This window comes from Ylistrum balloti, unplaced genomic scaffold, assembly GCF_031769215.1.
Source record: "Ylistrum balloti isolate Yb309-2 unplaced genomic scaffold, AGI_CSIRO_Ybal_v1 Utg370104, whole genome shotgun sequence".
NCBI lineage: Eukaryota > Metazoa > Mollusca > Bivalvia > Pectinida > Pectinidae > Ylistrum > Ylistrum balloti.
Genome location: NW_026782129.1, coordinates 103,500 through 124,857, shown reverse-complemented (window position 1 = coordinate 124,857; position 21,358 = coordinate 103,500). Strand labels below are relative to the sequence as shown.

The 21,358-nt window shown below is 36.0% G+C and overlaps 1 protein-coding gene across 1 annotated transcript in view; it reads left to right on the top strand.

The window, feature by feature from the left end:
- LOC132550111 (protein crumbs homolog 1-like) overlaps window positions 1-21,358 on the top strand; it is a 34,089-nt gene continuing 12,731 nt past the window's right edge. The window contains exons 1-9 of the mRNA XM_060214129.1: window positions 1-33; window positions 719-909; window positions 13,622-13,833; window positions 17,036-17,239; window positions 18,808-18,948; window positions 19,210-19,423; window positions 19,624-20,087; window positions 20,354-20,611; window positions 20,918-21,040. Coding sequence (XP_060070112.1) covers window positions 1-33; window positions 719-909; window positions 13,622-13,833; window positions 17,036-17,239; window positions 18,808-18,948; window positions 19,210-19,423; window positions 19,624-20,087; window positions 20,354-20,611; window positions 20,918-21,040 — 1,840 coding nt within the window. The remainder of the gene's footprint in view (window positions 34-718; window positions 910-13,621; window positions 13,834-17,035; window positions 17,240-18,807; window positions 18,949-19,209; window positions 19,424-19,623; window positions 20,088-20,353; window positions 20,612-20,917; window positions 21,041-21,358) is intronic.

Sequence of the window (21,358 nt, the reverse complement as noted above, 5' to 3'; positions counted from 1 at the left end):
ATGACGATCGCATGTCAGCCTCAATCTGGACCCGTCAGTCTGTCACCCCGGTAATGATAGTGGCCACGGGCTTCAATGCCTTTTATCATCAGGGCTCATTTTTCAGTATTTATTTGTGTAGTGCATTGTTATCAAAGACATTATGCCTTGGGTTGTCCAGGGCATGTCTTCACTTAGGCCAGACCATCAGTGGTCAGTCAATAAAAGGCACAGATTGATAGCTCTATTGTTTGTTTGTGAAAGTCATTTAGCTAAATAGGAAATAGTGCAACTATACTATCCATACTCCTTACTGGATTTGCTATTGTGTTGTAGGATTGATTACAAATTATGGTCAGTTAAAAGGTTCCCAATAGGCAATGTCACCAGGCAATACTTTCATTATCCTGGTTACTTCACTTCAATCAAAATTGATGTATTTTGATCATGTGTCCACTGATTAGTCTGTACGTGGTCGGAACCTTGATTTTATTTTCTTTTGTTGATTGAATCTCAGTGATTTTTCTTGCCATACTGATTTCTCCATAAGACAAAGAGAATGGTATTTTCCTAAAATGAAGCAAGAAAGAAAAGAATGTCTTCACAATTATTTAGAAACTTGTACATCATCCAAAGTAATGAATGCAGAGGATGCTGTAAAATTAAGATAGAAAAAAAACACTGCTGATGTAAGCCAGTACTTGTCAGTGACTGGTAAGAGACAACACGTGCTTGTCAGTGGCTGGCAAGAGAGAGCACGTGCTTGTCAGTGGCTGGCAAGAGAGAGCAGGTGCTTGTCAGTGGCTGGCAAGAGAGAGCACGTGCTAGTCAGTGGCTGGTAAGAGACAGCAGTGCATGTGAGTGGCTGGTAAGAGACAGCCAGCACTTGTCAGTGGCTGGTAAGAGACAGCCAGCACTTGTCAGTGGCTGGTAAGAGACAGCCAGCACTTGTCAGTGGCTGTTAAGAGACAGCCAGCACTTGTCAGTGGCTGTTAAGAGACAGCCAGCACTTGTCAGTGGCTGTTAAGAGACAGCCAGTACTTGTCAGTGGCTGGTAAGAGACAGCCAGCACTTGTCAGTGGCTGGTAAGAGACAGCCAGTACTTGTCAGTGGCTGGTAAGAGACAGCCAGCACTTGTCAGTGGCTGGTAAGAGACAGCAGTGCATGTGAGTGGCTGGTAAGAGACAGCCAGCACTTGTCAGTGGCTGGTAAGAGATAGCCAGTATTTGTAAGTGGCTAGTAAGAGGGCTGTTAAATTGGACTATGATTTTCTATCTGTGTGTAAACATCCTTTTATTGTGTTACATTATGCCAGCATTTCCCATAAACTGCTGAATGGATCAGGAGGAAAGATACATTCTTTAGTCATTGTTGTTGATCTGATGCAGGTTTTTGAGTAAATCTCTATTGGAAAAATAAGGTGGCTCATGCTTGCCAGCCATCTTGCTTTTTGATATCAAGTTTTGTCTTGGTACCATTGTCTTATACCTTGTTCTCATTTTAAGATGTGACATGACTTATGGATTGACCACTCAAGCAGAAGGAGCTTACTCTTCAGGAACACCTGATGTTATTGTCACTTTTTCATGAATCTCAATGGAAATCTTTCTTTTGTTCTTATTTTGCTCTAGTTTTATTGTAAGTAAGCATTTATACTTGAATTTACCATACATTATATATCCAGCACCAATCATGTTTCAAAATATGAGCCCTGTTTTATTGGCATTATCTATTCATGAGAAATATCTATGCAATATTCTGGAAATTAATTAATATGATACATTCCTGAAATCCTGCTTTAAATTGGTCGTAAAACGTTTAAAACCATTTTAATGACATACTAAATCAAGATTCTGTGTACTGTAAAATATTCCTCTTTATGCACTTCAGCCCTGATGAGATCCCAGCAAGCTCTCATAAACCAGACAAAAATAAGACTTGCTGCTATTGTATTTTGGTTCACTTTCCCAAAAGGAGATTAAATTGTCTGCATACTAATATGTAAATTTTCCTTTCTGACAATTCAGCAGAAATTTAAATATTAAAGACTCGATATCTCTTCTGTAGGTTTAGGTAGTTTGAATTACCATAAGTCTATAAATGTAGATTTCTGTTTTAGAGAAGTCATTGGCAAGGCTAAATTAAACCATAGAAGAAATGGCCTGCTGAATTGGCTGTCTGTAGTTTAGTATACAGACCTGACAAAACCTGTAGGAAATTTCTGGTGTACATAGATCTGAAAGATATTTGGAGTCAGTACAGACCTAAAGACAAATCACATGCCTGGCCATTTCCATTTTTTTTAACTGGGATAGATGTACATGTAAATCAGTAATATTTACATTCTACTGGCTACTGGCCAGGTAATCAATGGAGACAATCCATGATTGACAAATCTTAATTGTAACAGCTATACAGAGACAAAAAATTCTATTCACATGATTAAAGTGAAACTGCCAAATCATCATCCAAGTGACTAATTTGAATAGAACTTGCCTTGGCCTTACCAAATGGGGGAAAAGAAATGATATGTACACAAAAGTTGGGGGAAAAAATTCAAAACTTCAGCAATGTGTAAACATGATAAGACTTGATGAATGGTAAAATTTGGGAAATAATTTTAGCTTATGTTGATTAGGTAGCTGGTACCAAAATAACACATTTCTGACTTTCATAAGTAAGTCTTAAAACATTTTAAATCACTATTAAAACCACTGTTTAGTAGTTGACTAGCATGATATGTATACTTTATTCATTGCAACAATTACAACTATTACAAAATTATACAACTTATTTAAAATCATATCAATTACGAATCCTATGTAAGAAGTACTTTAATTTAGTGGATAAATGGAAGCATACACAGAACTCAGCCCATTATCTAAGCAAAATGAATGTTAGTCTTTAAAACGATACCAGTGATACGTTCGGCATTTTAAAGAAGAAAATTAGCTGATAAAGATGAATATATCAATTCAATATGACAGAAATTTATCTATATAACAGTTAACACAACTGTTTCCAAATGACTTTGGTTGACCTTCAAATTGTCACTCTTGTATCCATGGATGTCTACATTTAATTGAGCATTCACAAGGGAGTTCGAAGTAATCTGATTGTGTGTCCAGAGAGGGAGTGGACCGGTCAGTGGCTCAGCATACAAATAAGGAATTAGGTTAGGGATTTCTGAACAGTCAGGTCTGAAGCCATGTATAAGATCTATAGATTTGTCGACCATTCGCATACCCTGCTTTCCATCTACATAGTAACGTAGCTTCATCACCATCTCCTCACATTAGACGAAGCCATAGACTTCCTTAATGGTGTATTGGTCAAACAGGACGTTTTGCGCGCTGGTTAATTGGGAGAGAATTATAAGGAAATGTCATGCTCTCAGCATCAGTGTACAGAACCTGTTAGATAGATTTATATAAATAGCAAATATGTAAAAGTTGCTGAATAAAGACATCACAGATTTCTGGTCAAGTCTGAATCACTGAAGATGAATCACAGATTTCTGGTCAAGTCTGAATCACTGAAGATGTATCACAGATTCCTGGTCAAGTCTGAATCACTGAAAATGTATCACAGATTCCTGGTCAAGTCTGAATCACTGTGTAGATGTATCACAGATTTCTGGTCAAGTCTGAATCACTGTGTAGATGTATCACAGATTTCTGGTCAAGTCTGAATCACTGTGTAGATGTATCACAGATTTCTGGTCAAGTCTGGTCAAGTCCTGGTCAAGTCTGAATCACTGTGTAGATGTATCCCAGATTTCTGGTCAAGTCTGAAACACTGTAATGATGTATCACAGATTTCTGGTCAAGTCTGAAACACTGTAATGATGTATCACAGATTTCTGGTCAAGTCTGAATCACTGAAGATGTATCACAGATTTCTGGTCAAGTCTGAATCACTGTGTAGATGTATCACAGATTTCTGGTCAAGTCTGAATCACTGTGTAGATGTATCACAGATTTCTGGTCAAGTCTGAAACACTGTGTAGATGTATCACAGATTTCTGGTCAAGTCTGAAACACTGTGTAGATGTATCACATATTTCTGGTCAAGTCTGAATCACTGTGTAGATGTATCACATATTTCTGGTCAAGTCTGAAACACTGTGAATATGTATCACAGATTTCTGGTCAAGTCTGAAACACTGTGAATATGTATCACAGATTTCTGGTCAAGTCTGAATCACTGTGTAGATGTATCACATATTTCTGGTCAAGTCTGAAACACTGAATATGTATCACATATTTCTGGTCAAGTCTGAATCACTGTGTAGATGTATCACAGATTTCTGGTCAAGTCTGAATCACTGAAGATGTATCACAGATTTCTGGTCAAGTCTGAATCACTGAAGATGTATCACAGATTTCTGGTCAAGTCTGAATCACTGTGTAGATGTATCACAGATTTCTGGTCAAGTCTGAATCACTGAAGATGTATCACAGATTTCTGGTCAAGTCTGAATCACTGTGTAGATGTATCACAGATTTCTGGTCAAGTCTGAATCACTGCGTAGATGTATCACAGATTTCTGGTCAAGTCTGTTAGACTGTATGGTGGTATGAGGTCAATCATAGAGGTATATATTGATAAGACATGGTGTTAGACTGATGGGTTGTGTGAGTTCAAACATCAAGGTATACATTGGTAAGACATGGTGTTAGACTGTAGGGTGGTATGAGGTCAATCATAGAGGTATATATTGATAAGACATGGTGTTAGACTGTAGGGTGGTATGAGGTCAATCATAGAGGTATATATTGATAAGACATGGTGTTAGACTGTAGGGTGGTATGAGGTCAATCATAGAGGTATATATTGATAAGACATGGTGTTAGACTGTAGGGTGGTATGAGGTCAATCATAGAGGTATATATTGGTAAGACATGGTGTTAGACTGATGGGTTGTGTAAGGTCAGATTTTTTAGTCATTTGTTTCTCAATTGGATTTTGAAGCATAAAAAAGACAAAACAAGATGTGTAGCTGAGTTTTATAATGTTGATATTCTGTAGGTTTGAATACTTATGTGGTATTGCTTCGTATTTGATAGATGAAAAGTGATGTGAAGACAAAATGAAATTAAACTAAAACTTCATAATAGTGTGTTTTAAGCTGTTCTTTCAAGTGAATAAATATGATTTTGAAATTATAAAAAGTTCAGAGACAAGCAAGGAAACAAGATGGGCATTAAGTCTATTGTATAATCATTGTGTAGAATTGTTTGTTTTTGTTAGACTTGTAAAACACCAGCTTAACATACCTTACAAAATTACTCCAATTCTGCTGGTTTTAGCTAAAACAAGTTCAGTTACTGTCAGTAGAAATCAAAAAAATTCTTTATTAGGAAATGGATGCCTTTTCTGTTTCTTTAAAAAAAGAAAAATCATTGAAATGAAAAAAAAGAAGTGGAAGATGTGTGTCAGTTTTAAGGAGTCCACATTGAACACTGCAGATGTGATAATGTTTTTGGTTAGACCTAATTGAATTTTGATTATTTGTTTATGATCCTAATGCAAATTATTGTAGGATGAAGTAATTGAGACTGATGGGTATTAAATGTGAATTAGTTCCTGTCACTTTAGTGTCCTACTCAATAACTTCACCTAATGGATAAAATTGTGTTGTGTGTTTGAGGCTTAAAGCCATGTTCTTTAGGATAGAGTAATTTACTCTAATGTAAGAGAACAGGACTGGTGAATCTTATCACATAATAGGTAAAAGCATATGTAAAACATTTTCTGTATCTGGTTTAAGTTTAATATGACATTACAAATGTTTCCTTTTTAATTGGCTTATCATACAATAGGATCCATGCAAAACCAAGCAAATACACATAATAAAAGTCATGCTACTTTGTATATGATTATTAGCTGAAAAATGTATTTATCAGTTTCATGTGGGTATTTAGTTTGGAATTTGACAATTTATATAAATGGGTAGAAGAAATGTTCAGTCTTAATTGCATAAGGAAAAGACAATCAGAGATGGAATAACAGAAGCTATCACAGTAATAGTCTTGTCCTTTAAGTTTTAATGGAATTTTAGTTGAATTCCTTTGTTCGAGCTATATTACTGTGTTCAATCATTTGAAAGCTGACAACATTCTAATGAAATCTTGTGCAGTAATTTAATTGCCAACTGTACCCTAAATAATGTATCTAGGATCTTGTCTGTTATTTTAAATTGCATATTTGTATTTTTCCTTATACAGCATTAGAATTTACTTGAAGGTGTAACAACTTTTTCTGTACCATAACTGAATTATCCATTAAAAACAAAAGCACATTTTTAAAGCATTGGTCATCCTGGAACTATTTCTGGATCTTTTTTTTAATTACTTTTCAACCATAAACCATTTGAACACCCGCCATGACTCAGAAGAAGAAAATGGTCCCTGAAGCATCTGGCAGCTGTGACAGACATATCTTCTTCACTCTTCACACTGTTTGATTGAAACACTAATCTTGTGTGCACTGAAGACATAACCAACTAAACACTGCATGAGGCTAGGGATGATGAGGGTAGTCACCATGACGTTATTGTGGTAATAGAAACAGTCATCATGGCCATGTACTTCTTCAGCTCTCCAGCTATTCATTGCAGATCCATTAGGTCTATGATATACAGAAATACTTATATATATTTCACTTTTTTTCTTGCTCTTTTTTTAAGAATTGTGTTGATTACACAATGTGATAATGACTTAACTGTCTTGTAGCAGTTCTCTCAGAGGTTTTGAAACAAATTTGACCAGAGTTAACATATCAGTGACTAATACATGTAGTCAAAAATAATCCATTTAGTTTTAATTATTTGTGCACAGAAGTGTAATGTCTAGCAATTTTCATTGTTTTTGTGCTGGAGTTTATTGATGCAGATATTTAATGTAATTTAACTATCAACACAATATTTTGGATTTTGTGTTACTACTTAATTGTTTTGTGTCGTACTGCTGAAGCTAGACAAATGAGATCTTATAATAGCTGAGCCTTACTCTGAAGGATATCTAGGCCTTCTGGAGCGAGATTATTTGGTGAAGCGTAGAATGAAACCAATATATTTGTCTGGCATTTTCATGATGAGTTCTGATGTGTGCTCCAATGTTAAGGCTGAAATAAATGAAAATTCAGAGATGTTTTTCTCAAAAGATTTATGAACCTACTTAAATCTCTTCCAAAGGCCTGTATAATTAAATTTTAAAACACAGTATATTTAATAACACTAGTACTTTTTTAATTTCTTAATAGAAAGCATGAAATGTTTATGTAATGAAAGATTGTGATATTAGAAGCACTAATATCACAGTATGAGTTTTAGAGAAAGTGAACCTGGATCAATGGAATATAATTTTGTCAAGGAAAATATAAGATTCTTGTTATCAGGAGGAATGTGAAAACAGACCTGCACAACTACCAGAGCAAAGACATTTTGAAGCATTTTGACCTTGCTTGCTAATATGTTTGAATCCATATGATTTAGACATGTGTTACTTATAGGGTAGTCTGGTAGAACAATACATATTCCTATTACCTGAAGGCCACCAGGGTTTTATTTCAGGGTTAGAGATGAAAAATTGTAACCTGCCTGCCCATGTTGGTTTTCTCTGTGTTTTCTTAGCTGGTCACTTACAAGACAACCTGGATTTTCTGTTTTTCTTAATTGGTCACCTACGAGACAACCAGGATTTTCTGTTTTTCTTAGTTGGTCACCTGCCAGACCTCCTGTGTTTTTGCTGGACAGACCGCGTAGTTTTGTAGTCACTTGCCAGTACTTGTGGTTTTTTCTCTGGGTTTTTTTGTCACTGACCAGACCATGTTGATTTTCTCTGAGGTTTTCCATTCATCTGCCAGCCTATGTTGATTTTCTCTGAGGTTTACCATTCACCTGCCAGCCCAAGTTGATTTTCTTGTCACCTGCCAGCCCATGTTGATTTTCTTGTCACCTGCCAGCCCATGTTGATTTTCTCTGAGGTTTTTACTCACCTGCCAGACCATATTGATTATGTTGTCACCTGCCTGATCACATGGGTTTCTCCGTTTTTTACTCACCTGCTATATAAATACGCCATTCACACATGCATCTGGTTCCAACAACCCAGCTCTATTGTTGTTTTATTATGATTTAAGTTTGCTTCTTAATCATTACTAATGATAATAATCCACAGCTCTTTCTCTAGTTCTATTGAACCAAAGAAGCATGCTCTACCAACAAAGACACTATGTACAGTCCATGCCAACCTGTTCCTCCTTAATTTCAATATGTTGTCATAATTTCAATGTTTGCTTCCCTTGACTTCAGAGATTTCATGTCTATAATTGTAGTGTAGAATTCCTTATAAGACAAACCAAGTTATGATAAATTTGATTTGTATATTTGTTTTCCATTGTTGCAGATATATTAGAAGGACAGGACATTTGCCTGTCAGACAGTTGTATTAATGGAGGCACATGTGTGATTGACAATACCGCCATTAAATGTGTATGTCCACCCAAGTAAGTAAAAAGTAGTATATCACTTTCTGTCGAAGTTAATCACTAACATATTCATAATTTATTCAACTTGATGAATTCAAATATCTTCACACTGCTAAAAACTCATTTTTATGTCTGACTGGGTTTTACTAGATCATTTTGTTATACCTGAAAATTTAATGGAAAGAACATGGATGCTCTTAGTTTGAAGATATGAATATATATGGGCAAAGGAATCACCATCCAAACATGGTTATTACAGACGTACAAAAAGTACTTACGTCTTCCATTCTTTCAAAAAATGACAAAGTTTAGACTGTTCATGGTATACACAGAGACATCATGGTATGTGATATACAGAAATATCAGAGTATAGTTATCACACTGTGATCATACTGGTAGATATCTACTAGAGAGTAAGACAGCCCTTGGTATGCATTACAGGTAGCTATATAGATATTTTTCTACAGATTTCAGACAGTTCTTGGTAAGCTTATTTTAGCTATAAGTCTGTACTTATTCCTGGAGAATTAACACAGCTCTAGAGTTAGACAGCTGTTGTTTTGCTGAGTTTAGTTGCTTGTCTGTGCTACTGGTAGATGTTATCTAGAGAGTTAAGACATCTCTAGAGTCAAGAGAGTTCTTGGAATGCAAGTTTTGTTATCAGGTTGTGCTACTGTTAGATGTTTTCTAGAGAGTTAAGATAGTTTTAGATTTAAGACAGTCCTTCAGTATGCTGAGTTAGGCTGTACTACTGGTAAATGTTTTTAGAGAGTTAAGATAGTTTTAGAGTTAAGACAGTCCTTCAGTATGCTGAGTTAGGCTATATAACAGGTAGATATTTTCTAGAGAGTTAAGACAGTTCTACAGTATGCTGAGTTAGGCTGTACTACTGTTAAATGTTTTTAGAGAGTTAAGATAGTTTTAGATTTAAGACAGTCCTTCAGTATGCTGAGTTAGGCTGTACTACTGTTAAATGTTTTTAGAGAGTTAAGATAGTTTTAGAGTTAAGGCAGTCCTTCAGTATGCTGAGTTAGGCTGTACTACTGGTAAATGATTTTAGAGAGTTAAGATAGTTTTAGAGTTAAGGCAGTCCTTCAGTATGCTGAGTTAGGCTGTACTACTGGTAAATGATTTTAGAGAGTTAAGATAGTTTTAGAGTTAAGGCAGTCCTTCAGTATGCTGAGTAAAGCATCTGGAGATGAGTCCCAACATTTCTTGATAGGCTAGAATAGAAATATCAGAGTTCTGTTTGCAGACTGTACTAGACATTGTCTATACACTTCAGACTGGTAACAGCCATACTGCCGATCAGAGAAAGTTGTGTTGTTTAGCTGTGCATCCTCTCATTGCAACTGGCGACTAATTAGTGCACAATACTTCCATTAACATACAATGGAAGGACGTTTCCAGAACTCCCTATGCTTGATAGAGAATCACATAACATCTGTTTAGGTGTTTCTCCTCTGATATAATTTTATACTCGTTTATTACAAACCACAGATGGAGGGATTGGTGATAGAACACATCTATTTTATCTGTAAATGACAGAAACTTGATTTTAAAAGTGGAAACATTTTTCTGTAAATGATATGCATTTCATTTTTTTACTGAAGCAAGATAAATTATCTGTCAAGATAAACGTTTGTCATGATACCATATTTTCCAGGCTATAAGTCGGCACCCAAGTAGGAGCCGCAGGGCTGGTTTTAGCGATTTTTCGATTTGATCCACATATAAGACACACCATTTCTTATGATGAGGTAGATTTGTTAATATGAAATGTGGTCATTGTGCAATCTTAATAACAGGAAAGATTTTTTGTATTCACTACACTCCATAGACTATATTAGGGTATGTTTTATTTGTTTGTTAGATATAGTTTTTTATACCCTATTCTATAACCACGCAGCAAGCAAATCTTCTATCTTTTTAATATATAACAAAAATAAAGTTGCTCCAGTAATGTGCATTAATTAAGTACAGTAAAACTATTTGGAGATTTAATTGAATGAATCAGTATATATGGTTGTGGTGTTCAGGCATTTCTTCTGCAGGATTTGGGCATGACTACAGGCCCAATTCCCTCTGACAAAATCTTTTTCGATCCAAACATTAAAATTCCCAAATGTCAAACAAATTTGGATGGTAGAAATAAGTTCAGTGTTGGCAGTCAGTTCTGGATTCAAATGGTTGTGTAATTGCTTCAACAATATATTAAGAGGTACATAGGACAGAAATAAAATGATCATTTGTGATTTTAATTTAATCATCGTAATGTTTTCTTATTTTCCCCAAACTGAGATTTTGTCTGATTTTTTTCCCCCTAAATTCGAAGCCACATACATCATTATTTCCAAAATAGTGCAGGAAAGCCATGTACAGCCTTATTTCCAAAATAGGATGAGAAAGCCATGTACAGCCTTATTTCCAAAATAGGATAAGAAAGCCTAAGAAAGCCATGTACAGCCTTATTTCCAAAATAGGATAAGAAAGCCATGTACAGCCTTATTTCCAAAATAGGATGAGAAAGCCATGTACATCCTTATTTCCAAAATAGGATAAGAAGGCCTAAGAAAGCCATGTACAGCCTTATTTCCAAAATAGGATAAGAAAGCCATGTACAGCCTTTTTTCCATAATAAGACAAGAAAGCCATGTACAGCCTTATTTCCATGATAAGACAAGAAAGCTATGGTTGTAAGAATGACTTGATAAGATCATCTGTGCATACCATCAGTATAAAGATCTCCTGTGACAAATCAACCAGGGCTTTTTGAGGGTTTTTAGGGGTCGATAAAAGGCCCTGTTCCCGATTGAAATCATTTCATATTTCCTAATTTCCATATTTCCTAACATTTGCAATATACTCCTGAAAGTTTCCTTCACGATTCAGCAATTCATTTCCCTGAATGAGGCTAAAAAGCCTTGCATACTGTATATCAGATAAATCATAAGTTGATTTATTTGTTATGACATCAGCTGTCTTAAAGATCCTGTGGGAAAGCATAGTTTCTGGTCACATTTTATGTATCCTGATGGTATGCTACTGCATGAATTGTAAAGCTATATATAGAATTACAATTGTATATGTTATCACATGTGATAATTACAAAGCACCTATCGTGTACAGCAGCGAATGCAAAGTAAAAATAAAATATGGCTAAACATTTGCTGTGAAGTCTTTTCAAAAACTGTCTCTATATGGGCAAAGACATCTTCCTCTCTCCTTTTGTTATCCTGAAGTTTCAGGTGTGGCCCAACAGAAAAAGCTTCAGCTGTTAAAGTAGTGTTTGAACATGCTCTACATTGTAGCTAACAATGAGTACCTAATAACATTTTCATGCAAAGACAATAAACATTCTTTGTTCTTAAAAACCTGACAAGTTAAATCCCTAGTGTTGAAAAAATATTTGCTCATGTTTTAAAATTGAAAGAAGCTGACAATAAAATGCAGACAAAAGCTATAAATTTTACCGGATTAGGAAACCGAATAATTGTGCATCCTTTTGAGGACGAAAATCAACTACCAGGGTATTAAGGTTCTTTGTTGAATTAAAACTCTTGTGTGTCTGGAGGTAGCAAAGCATGAACAGGATTCTATAAAATGGTCATGATTGACAATATCATAATGATGAGGGATGAGAGAAATTGCTTTTTTGTTGGTTGCCACAAACTTCAAACGAAAAATTCCTTTGATCTCCAGAATTTCATTGCAGAAGACGCAAGATTTAATGAAAGAATGTGCTGTCAAATGAGAGAAGGGTGGCAGTGTAGCACATATGACTCAGAAGTAATTTGATGATAGCTATCCTCCTCTCTAGATTACTGGAATTTCCTCTTGCATAACTTAAAACATTGGTGTCCCTAAGTGTGATGGTGAGGATTGATGACGCCTGAAGTAATCAATTTGCCACATTAGGAATGGCCTTACAATTCCAGACAATTTCACTTTGAAATCAGTTAGGTTAACATAGGCTTAAACATAAAACCTTAATACAATCTTTTTGCTCCAATTCATTTTTTCTTGTCACTGGTGACAGAAAAGTTGTTTATTTATGTTTAAAATTTGACTGTCCAAAATAAAAGGTTTTGCTACAAGTATATGTAACTGGTTTCTTTATCAGTTATCAATATCTAGATATGAAAATAAATACTGAAACATTGAATGGAAAATTACAAAAGAGACAGAAAAAGCACTGGTTTGGGATACTTTGTGGGGTGGGGGTGGGAAGAGTCATTCGGTCATGAATTATATTAGAAGTGAGAAACACTGGTTTGGGGACTACTTCAAGGGGCACTGATGTCAGAGAGAAAATTATGTTATAGGAGGAAGGTATTAAACATGGAATAGGAAATTTTAGGTAATGCTTTAGGACACCGCCAGCCTTGTGAAATAGAAAATAGAATTAAAATGTGGAAAATGGGTGGTTGGGGATATGGTTAGGGAAGTACTTCCAGGTAGTCACTGAATTTAGGAAGTGTTACATCAGGGCATTGAAATACTAGATAGATAGTGACATTAGTAGAGGAAAGCACGGAGATAAAAAGTACTGAGTTGGATAAACAAGTAGTGGTTATCAAATGTAAACAAAAGGTCGACCTATAGATGCCTGCTTCATTTCAGAAAACTCATCATTGCCGAGGAGCGTGATAAAATGTGTCAATTAATTCTATGATAATAACTGTACAAAAGTAAATGTTACAGTAACAATATAGTCATCTCAATTTGATGGTGCAACCTTATTTGGTATACACCATTTGTGACACCATCCAATCCATCAATAAATAGAATATCTCTACTCACACCTAATTATGTAAGCATGTAATTACTGTGTAATCACAGAGTAGCTCTGAAAAGGGAAGTAACCAGTGGTCATTATTGAAGCTATTGAACCTTAGAAAAACAAATTGTCTTATCCTCAAGACCTTGACAAAGGTTATTGCCTTGTCATTTGAAGGTCAGACTGGAAGTCAATAAAAGATAATTGAAGTTGTCAGTCTACTGTCTGATCTGAATGTGCTCTCGTACTGTGATGTCATGTTATAATAGATCATACACCACAGATAATTGTCATGTTATATAGGATGATATCTAACATAGTCAATTAGCACTTTTTAACATTGATTATTTGTTACTGTGGTACTTTCAGTTACACTGGCGATCACTGTGAGAACACCCTCCCTTGTCCAGTGTGTCAGAACGGTGGGGAATGTGAGGGAGGTATATGCCGATGTCCCTCAGCGTTTTCCGGCTTGACATGCCAGGAAGATGTGAATGAATGTGCCCAGACGACTCCACCATGTGAGCCCTATGGAAAGTGCCAGAACACCTATGGAGGCTACACATGTACTTGCATAACAGGTAATATCAAGACCACAAAGAAATCCTGAAAAAGTGAAAACATTTTCTGTAATAATTCTTTGTGTAACATTCCGACTGATTTTTCTTCCATTTATTAACTTTTATGAATATTGTGTACTATGAGTGCTTATGCTTATGTATAAAACACTTTCTCTAGCAAAAATATAACTTTCTGCAAACAATATTATCAATTGATGATATGCTCCTGCAAATTGCTCACAAGAAATACATTGAAACAACTAATGAAATGAGAGATAAAGTATTGGTGTGTCAGTGTATCAGTTGCTGTGTAATTAAAGAATACCCAGGTGCATATTTGGATGTGATTTAATGCTCCCGCAAGTTGTGAAAATTGAATTGATGGAAATTGATAGACATTGTCCATATTTAATGAGACACTGACTTAAACCTTAACATTAAATGTGTGGGCTTTTTTTACACCTCTCATTCAGTTTATAGTTTGATAATAATTTCTTCCATAATGTCCGTTTCTAAATGTATCCATGTTACATATCCACAGTTATCCTGGACACGATCTTTTCACTCATTCATGAAAAATTTGTTCAGTCTTTGCTTCAGGACCATTTCTAGCATCATATGTCATTTTAATGTAAAGGCATGTCTTTCTATTTTACTATGCTAGACAATTAAAGTGACTAGCTGTTACTGTAATACTGTAGCTCCCATTTATTTGGATTCCTTCACTAACACTACTTAATCATTATTTTGGTATGTGGACATCTTTGTTCTTTAGAGACTAATTATAAAACACCCAAAGAGCATGGAAGCTTATGCAGAGATAAATGGTCATCCATTGTCTGATATCAGCTTCTCCGTTTAAATGACAACCTCTTCTTGTGACTTTGACATGCTTTAAAGGTCACAGGAGTCAAACAGCTTCATATGAACAATCATGAGTCTTATATATGCTTTTTATACTGAGTTTATCACCCTGGTAACAGCCAGGGCATTTGGGTTGGGATTTCTTTGTGACTACCTCACATAACCACATATCAGAGGCTTGCTGCAATTGTCATCCAGATCTAAATCTAGACCTAAGTGTCATGTGGAACACAAGCTGCCATGGGCAGGGAGAGTCTAACCACAAACCTCTGATCTTCACCTGAGGTTATACAGGCCAACACTCTAACTGTAGGAGCTTGCCAGTTGATATTTTATCAGAAGGATTGTTGTTTGGCTAGTTAACATGTTACCCTAACCCTAACATGTCATATTGATAAAGTCATCGTACAAAATCCTCTTTTCATAAAGTGCCAAACAGTAAGTAGTAGACATACATAAGGCCTCTTTACATCTGATTCTTTTCTTTATACTTTTTTGTAATAATTGAGCCTGTCTCTGAAGTCAGTTCTATATATAAGCACTTCTTGTTCAAATGTAGGTCAAAGGTCAAGGTCAAATGGTCAAAACATGTGGTACCACCAGAAAGGTCGTGTCACAAGGAACTCACATACCAAATACAAAAGTCCTACCTCTTATGGTGCAATAGTTATGTGCAAGGTTAAAGATGACAACAGACAAATTGACAGTACAAAAATAATATGTCCCAATCTTTCAATCTGGGGGCATAAAAAGATAGAAATAAAAGAGAGAAGAAAAACATCAATTTGATGTTACTTAGAATTTTACACAATCATTAGCTTGCTACCCTGATTCTTCATGTCCTCATGCATCATTATGATTAAAAGCTTTGAGATAATTAAGGAAAGATATATAAATGGAGTGGTGATTTATGATTTGAGAAAGTCGAACAGTGACTGCAAAAAGTTGCCCAACCCAGGTTTGTATCATTGATTGATACTTATTCCCAGTAGCATCATAGCAAGAATACCTAATGGTAAGATGGAATATAAATATTCACAATACTGTAAATGATTTTACTTTTAATTTGTTTTGGGGAACATATCTTCATTTTAATGACCTTATGAAGTATGTACTTGAGGGATATAGCTGAGTTACATATATCCCTTATGAGGTATGATTTGAGGGATGTAGCTGAGTTACATATATCCCTTATGAGGCATGTTTTGGGGGATATAGCTGAGTTACATATGTCCCTTATGAGGTATGTTTTGAGAGATATAGCTGAGTTACATATGTCCCTTATGAGGGATGTTGTGAGAGATATAGCTGCGTTACATATATCCCTTATGAGGTATGTTTTGAGAGATATAGCTGAGTTACATATGTCCCTTATGAGGTATGTTTTGAGATATATAGCTGAGTTACATATATCCCTTATGAGGTATGATTTGAGGGATGTAGCTGAGTTACATATATCCCTTATGAGGCATGTTTTGGGGGATATAGCTGAGTTACATATGTCCCTTATGAGGTATGTTTTGAGAGATATAGCTGAGTTACATATGTCCCTTATGAGGTATGTTTTGGGGGATATAGCTGAGTTACATATATCCCTTATGAGGGATGTTGTGAGAGATATAGCTGAGTTACATATATCCCTTATGAGGTATGTTTTGAGAGATATAGCTGAGTTACATATGTCCCTTATGAGGTATGTTTTGAGAGATATAGCTGAGTTACATATATCCCTTATGAGGTATGATTTGAGGGATGTAGCTGAGTTACATATGTCCCTTATGAGGTATGTTTTGGGGGATATAGCTGAGTTACATATATCCCTTATGTGGTATATTGTGAGAGATATAGCTGAGTTACATATGTCCCTTATGAGGTATGTTTTGGGGGATATAGCTGAGTTACATATATCCCTTATGAGGTATGTTTTGGGGGATATAGCTGAGTTACATATATCCCTTATGAGGTATGTTTTGGGAGAATTTCATGTTTTTTTCATTCATCATCCATTTGCTTATCATAATGACTTAGATTGTCAAATATGACAAAGTATATCAAAAAGATTTCACGATTTGTGACATTTTGCCACAAACAGTTATACTGATATAAGAGCTAGCCATCACACATGTTTGGTGAATATGTGACCTTGTTTCTAATTCACTGAAATAAGATCAATTTTGAATAAGATGAATTTTCTCAAAAGGGAAGTTTTCATTAAATTAAGTGTGCAATATATTAGGCAATATGACAATATTTACTTTGAATTCCACAGAAGTCAGGTGAGTAACTGGGGATTGATTTAGTCCAAACTGGCCTTTTCCCCAAATTTTGAAATGTTACACAACTACTGTCTAATGTACAGGTGCCACGGGTGCAGAGTGTGATTCGCTTCTCGACCCCTGTTTGAGTGGGCCGTGCCTGTTTGGAGGGACCTGCCATGTGGGTGTGGAGGGGTTTACCTGTAGCTGTGTGGATGGCTTCATTGGGGACAGGTGTGAGGCCGTGGTCAGGAGCTGTATCAAAGACCCATGTGGACAGAACGCTTTGTGTGTGGACAATCCTACAGGTAAGAAAAATTGCTATAAGTAGACAACTCTACAGGTAGGCAAAAGTATTGTAGAGTGTGTGAATAAACCTACAGCCACAGGTAGTTAAGATTACTGTGTGGGTAAAACTGCATTCACCATACACTTCACAGCTAGGTAAAATTACTGTGTTTATACCTCCATTTGCAGGTTGCATTGTTAGTCATAGATTCTGACGCCAAATATCACACATATCCACATAACCTTAGTTATACAATGTGAAATATTTTAAGAACAGAATCTTTCTAATCCAAGTAGACTTGAGGCTTAAAATGCAGCGTTCAGATTTTCCTAACCCAAATGTTGATGAAGAAGAATGTACAAACGTATAACAGTACATATTATTTTGTGAAGGTCTAGCTATATATCTCCAGTGTAAATGTTGGTGTGTCAGTATAGTGGTTGGTTTAGCATTTCTGAAACCCTGCAGGAGACCAAGAGACACTAGACACTTTTACAGTGTCTATTTGCATGCTGTATGTTTGTAATAAACTAGCATTGAACATGCGTGTTTGAGGCCCAGAAAGCCATCAAGGATTCTATAATTCCCAAGTCTTAGTGATGCCCCACTAGATCAGACATGCGGGGAAGTGATTTTATAGACATATCGCATGCATTTAATTGCCCCATCAATAAACCAATAGAGCAGGCTTATTCACTTCAGTGTAATATTACTAGATATAGAAAGGGCTTCCAGGTCTTAGCTTGGGTACTAAAGGACACTCTCAATAACTTTTAAGTACATTACCAGGTCTGGAGGGGATTATTATACCAAAGTTTGGGCAGCTTTGTCCCATTACATACAGTAAACAATTTACAAAGAGATGTTCCACGTACGTATCAAATTTAACAAATGTATTGATTTAAAAAAGATGTTTCTACCATCATTTTCCTTCTACTTGACTCTGTGTACATCTGGAAATATCTATAAGATATGATCTAGAGCTGGGTGTCTATGAATACTAAAGTGTCTATTGGATACTGAAATGTCTGTTGGATATTAAAGTGTCTGTTGGATACTAAAGTGTCTATTTGATACTAAAGTGTCTGTTTGATACTAAAGTGTCTATTGGATACTGAAGTGTCTGTTGGATACTAAAGTGTCTGTTGGATACTAAAGTGTCTATTGGATACTGAAGTGTCTATTGGATACTAAAGTGTCTGTTTGATACTAAAGTGTCTGTTGGATACTGAAGTGTCTATTGGATACTGAAGTGTCTGTTGGATACTGAAGTGTCTGTTGGATACTAAAGTGTCTGTTGGATACTGAAGTGTCTGTTGGATACTAAAGTGTCTAGATTGGAGTGTCTCTTTACACATAATGAGAACTCTCTATGAGATATAATTTTAGCCGAAGAAATGTGCTCTTTGAAACATTTCAAACAGAAAGGAAATTATCCTTACCTATGATTTTAATTAGGGGTTGTTAATTCTTTATACTTCTCTCATTTGTTTTTGGTGCCCAATGGCCGTTACAATTCATGCTTAATTTTGCTGAAATTCAGTTGCTTTTTGCTTTCTTACTTGAATAACATATACATTCTTTTAGGTGGCTATACATGTTACTGCAAGCCTGGTTACCATGGTGAGCAATGCCAATCAGACATAGATGAATGTGCCTCCTCGCCATGTCGTAACGGGGGAACATGTTACAATGACATCGATGCCTTTAACTGCACATGTACACCAGGTAAGCGTAACCATGTACATGATGGTCAAACAATACTTTGTTAAATCATACAATGTTATCATGTGTCAAAGTACAAATATTTCTGTGCAGACAGATTTAGAGGAAAGTGACCAGTGGCCATATTGTATTTTTGCATTGAAAAGTTTTTGTTTCTGTTTATCACAAAATACTGAATAGTCCAATCACTTGATTCTTCAAGGATCTCTTGTTTTTGGTCTGTGTAACCTGTAAGACTATGTAACATCATATTCTCCTCCATAGGGTACTCTGGTCCTCGCTGTGAGATTGACGTAAATGAGTGTGACAGTAATCCTTGTAAGAATGGAGCGACCTGTTCTGACATAACCCTCAACAGCTTCCAGTGTCTCTGTGCCCCAGGGTACTCCGGAACAACCTGTGAGACAGACATCGATGATTGTAGACCTGAACTCTGTCAGGACTACCAAGTCTGTGTGGATGATGTGAACAAATACAGGTAATGTTATACCTAACCATGTAACTTCCTCATAATTCAACTGCCTATCCCCAGTTGTAGTAAGCATAGTATATCAACATACTCAATAAAACATGCATACAAAAAATTTTCAAAAAGTGTTATTCTGAAACCTCATGCATTTCTTATCCTAAAGTTATCAGCTGATGTATCTAAGATTTCAATATTGGCTTGCTCATTAGGTGCGAGTGCCCTGCAGGCATGACAGGAAGTAAATGTGAGACACATATTGATGATTGCCATAGCAACCCTTGTCTAAATGATGGGACATGTGTAGATGAAGGTGACCGATTTGTGTGTCGGTGTTTGGATGCATATGCAGGTCTACTGTGTGAGATACGTACAGACTACTGCGACCCATCACCTTGTCTTCATGGGGCCACTTGTGTAGGGAACCTAACCACTCCCCCATTCTATACCTGTCAGTGCCCACCAGGTTTCCTTGGAGATACATGCGAAGGTGATGTGTATGAGTGTAGTTCAGACCCATGTCAAAATAGAGGAACATGTGTGGAATTTACAGATGGTCGAGCAGGGTATACTTGTTCCTGTGTTACTGGGTACACAGGACAGATGTGCGAGACTGAGGTCAGCACATGTGTTCTCACCTGTCTAAATGGAGGAACATGTAACAGCACCTCCAAAGGTAAATCTTCCTGAACCAAGTTAATATTGTCCATAAACATATCATCTGGAAATTGAGATGATGCGATTTTCATAAATTTTCGTAAATATTTTACTTACCTTAATTGAATTTGGATAAGTACTGTGAATATAATATGTAATTATAATAGGAATAATTCATATGAATATAACAGTGGATATTATGTGATATGAAATAATGACTGATGTATGATATCTGGCTGTGAAATCAGGTAATGAAAGTAATTAATGAGTCAATATCTGTTACAGGTGAGAGGTGTGAGTGTCCACCAGGTTGGACAGGTAGTACATGTGAAGCAGACATAAAGGAGTGTTTGGACCCTCTGAACTGTCAGAATGGTGCCACATGTGTGGACCTGCCAGGCAGCTTCCTATGTGTATGTGGGGATTTCTGGGAAGGGACCCACTGTGAGACTGACGTGAAGGAGTGTGACAAGACACACTGTCAGAACAATGGTACATGTCAGGAAACACTTGGGGGTCCACCATTGTGTAGCTGTTACACAGGTTTGTTTTTTTCTGTTAACTTTAATATTAGATATACTTTAATAGATTACAAATACACCAAAATTTTTGTTAAATTTTTTTTTCTCATGAAACAGGGTAATGAACTGTCTTATTCTACAGTTGTTGTGTACCCAGATTTCTCTGAATATCTTGCGATTGGCCTCACATATGTGGTTCACTGAGGTAGCCACCGGCTGTTTCAAAGAGATCTGGCTTTTGCTGTTGACGGGATGATAAACCCAGCAAACAAACTATTCTTATAAAAATATTTCAGTTATGCAAAGTTGGTGTTGTTATTTTTGGCAGGAACAACTGGACAGCTCTGTGAAACTGTTGTGGATGCTTGTAACCCATCACCCTGTCAGCATGGCTCTACCTGTAGTAATGTGGCAGGGAACTTTACCTGTACCTGTACACCTGGATTTACAGGTAAATCCAACACCAATATTAGTACACACCTAGATTTACTAGGATGGTGATGATGATATTTGGTATGTGGGTTGTTTTTCATAGTGTGATGTGTGATATATTTAGTAAAGTGAATTATATCAACTTTTTTTAATGGATATCAGCTTTTTAATTGAACATATAGCTTTTGTGTAGTTAAAGTTCTGCTCCAAGTATTGAGAAATTAATAATGTTTTGGTCCAAACAGGCAACTTTGACTTTCTAATCTTATTTATTTTTTCAATTGATTTGTATAATTTGAATTTATGTGTAGCTTTGAATTACAGTTGATATTCATGT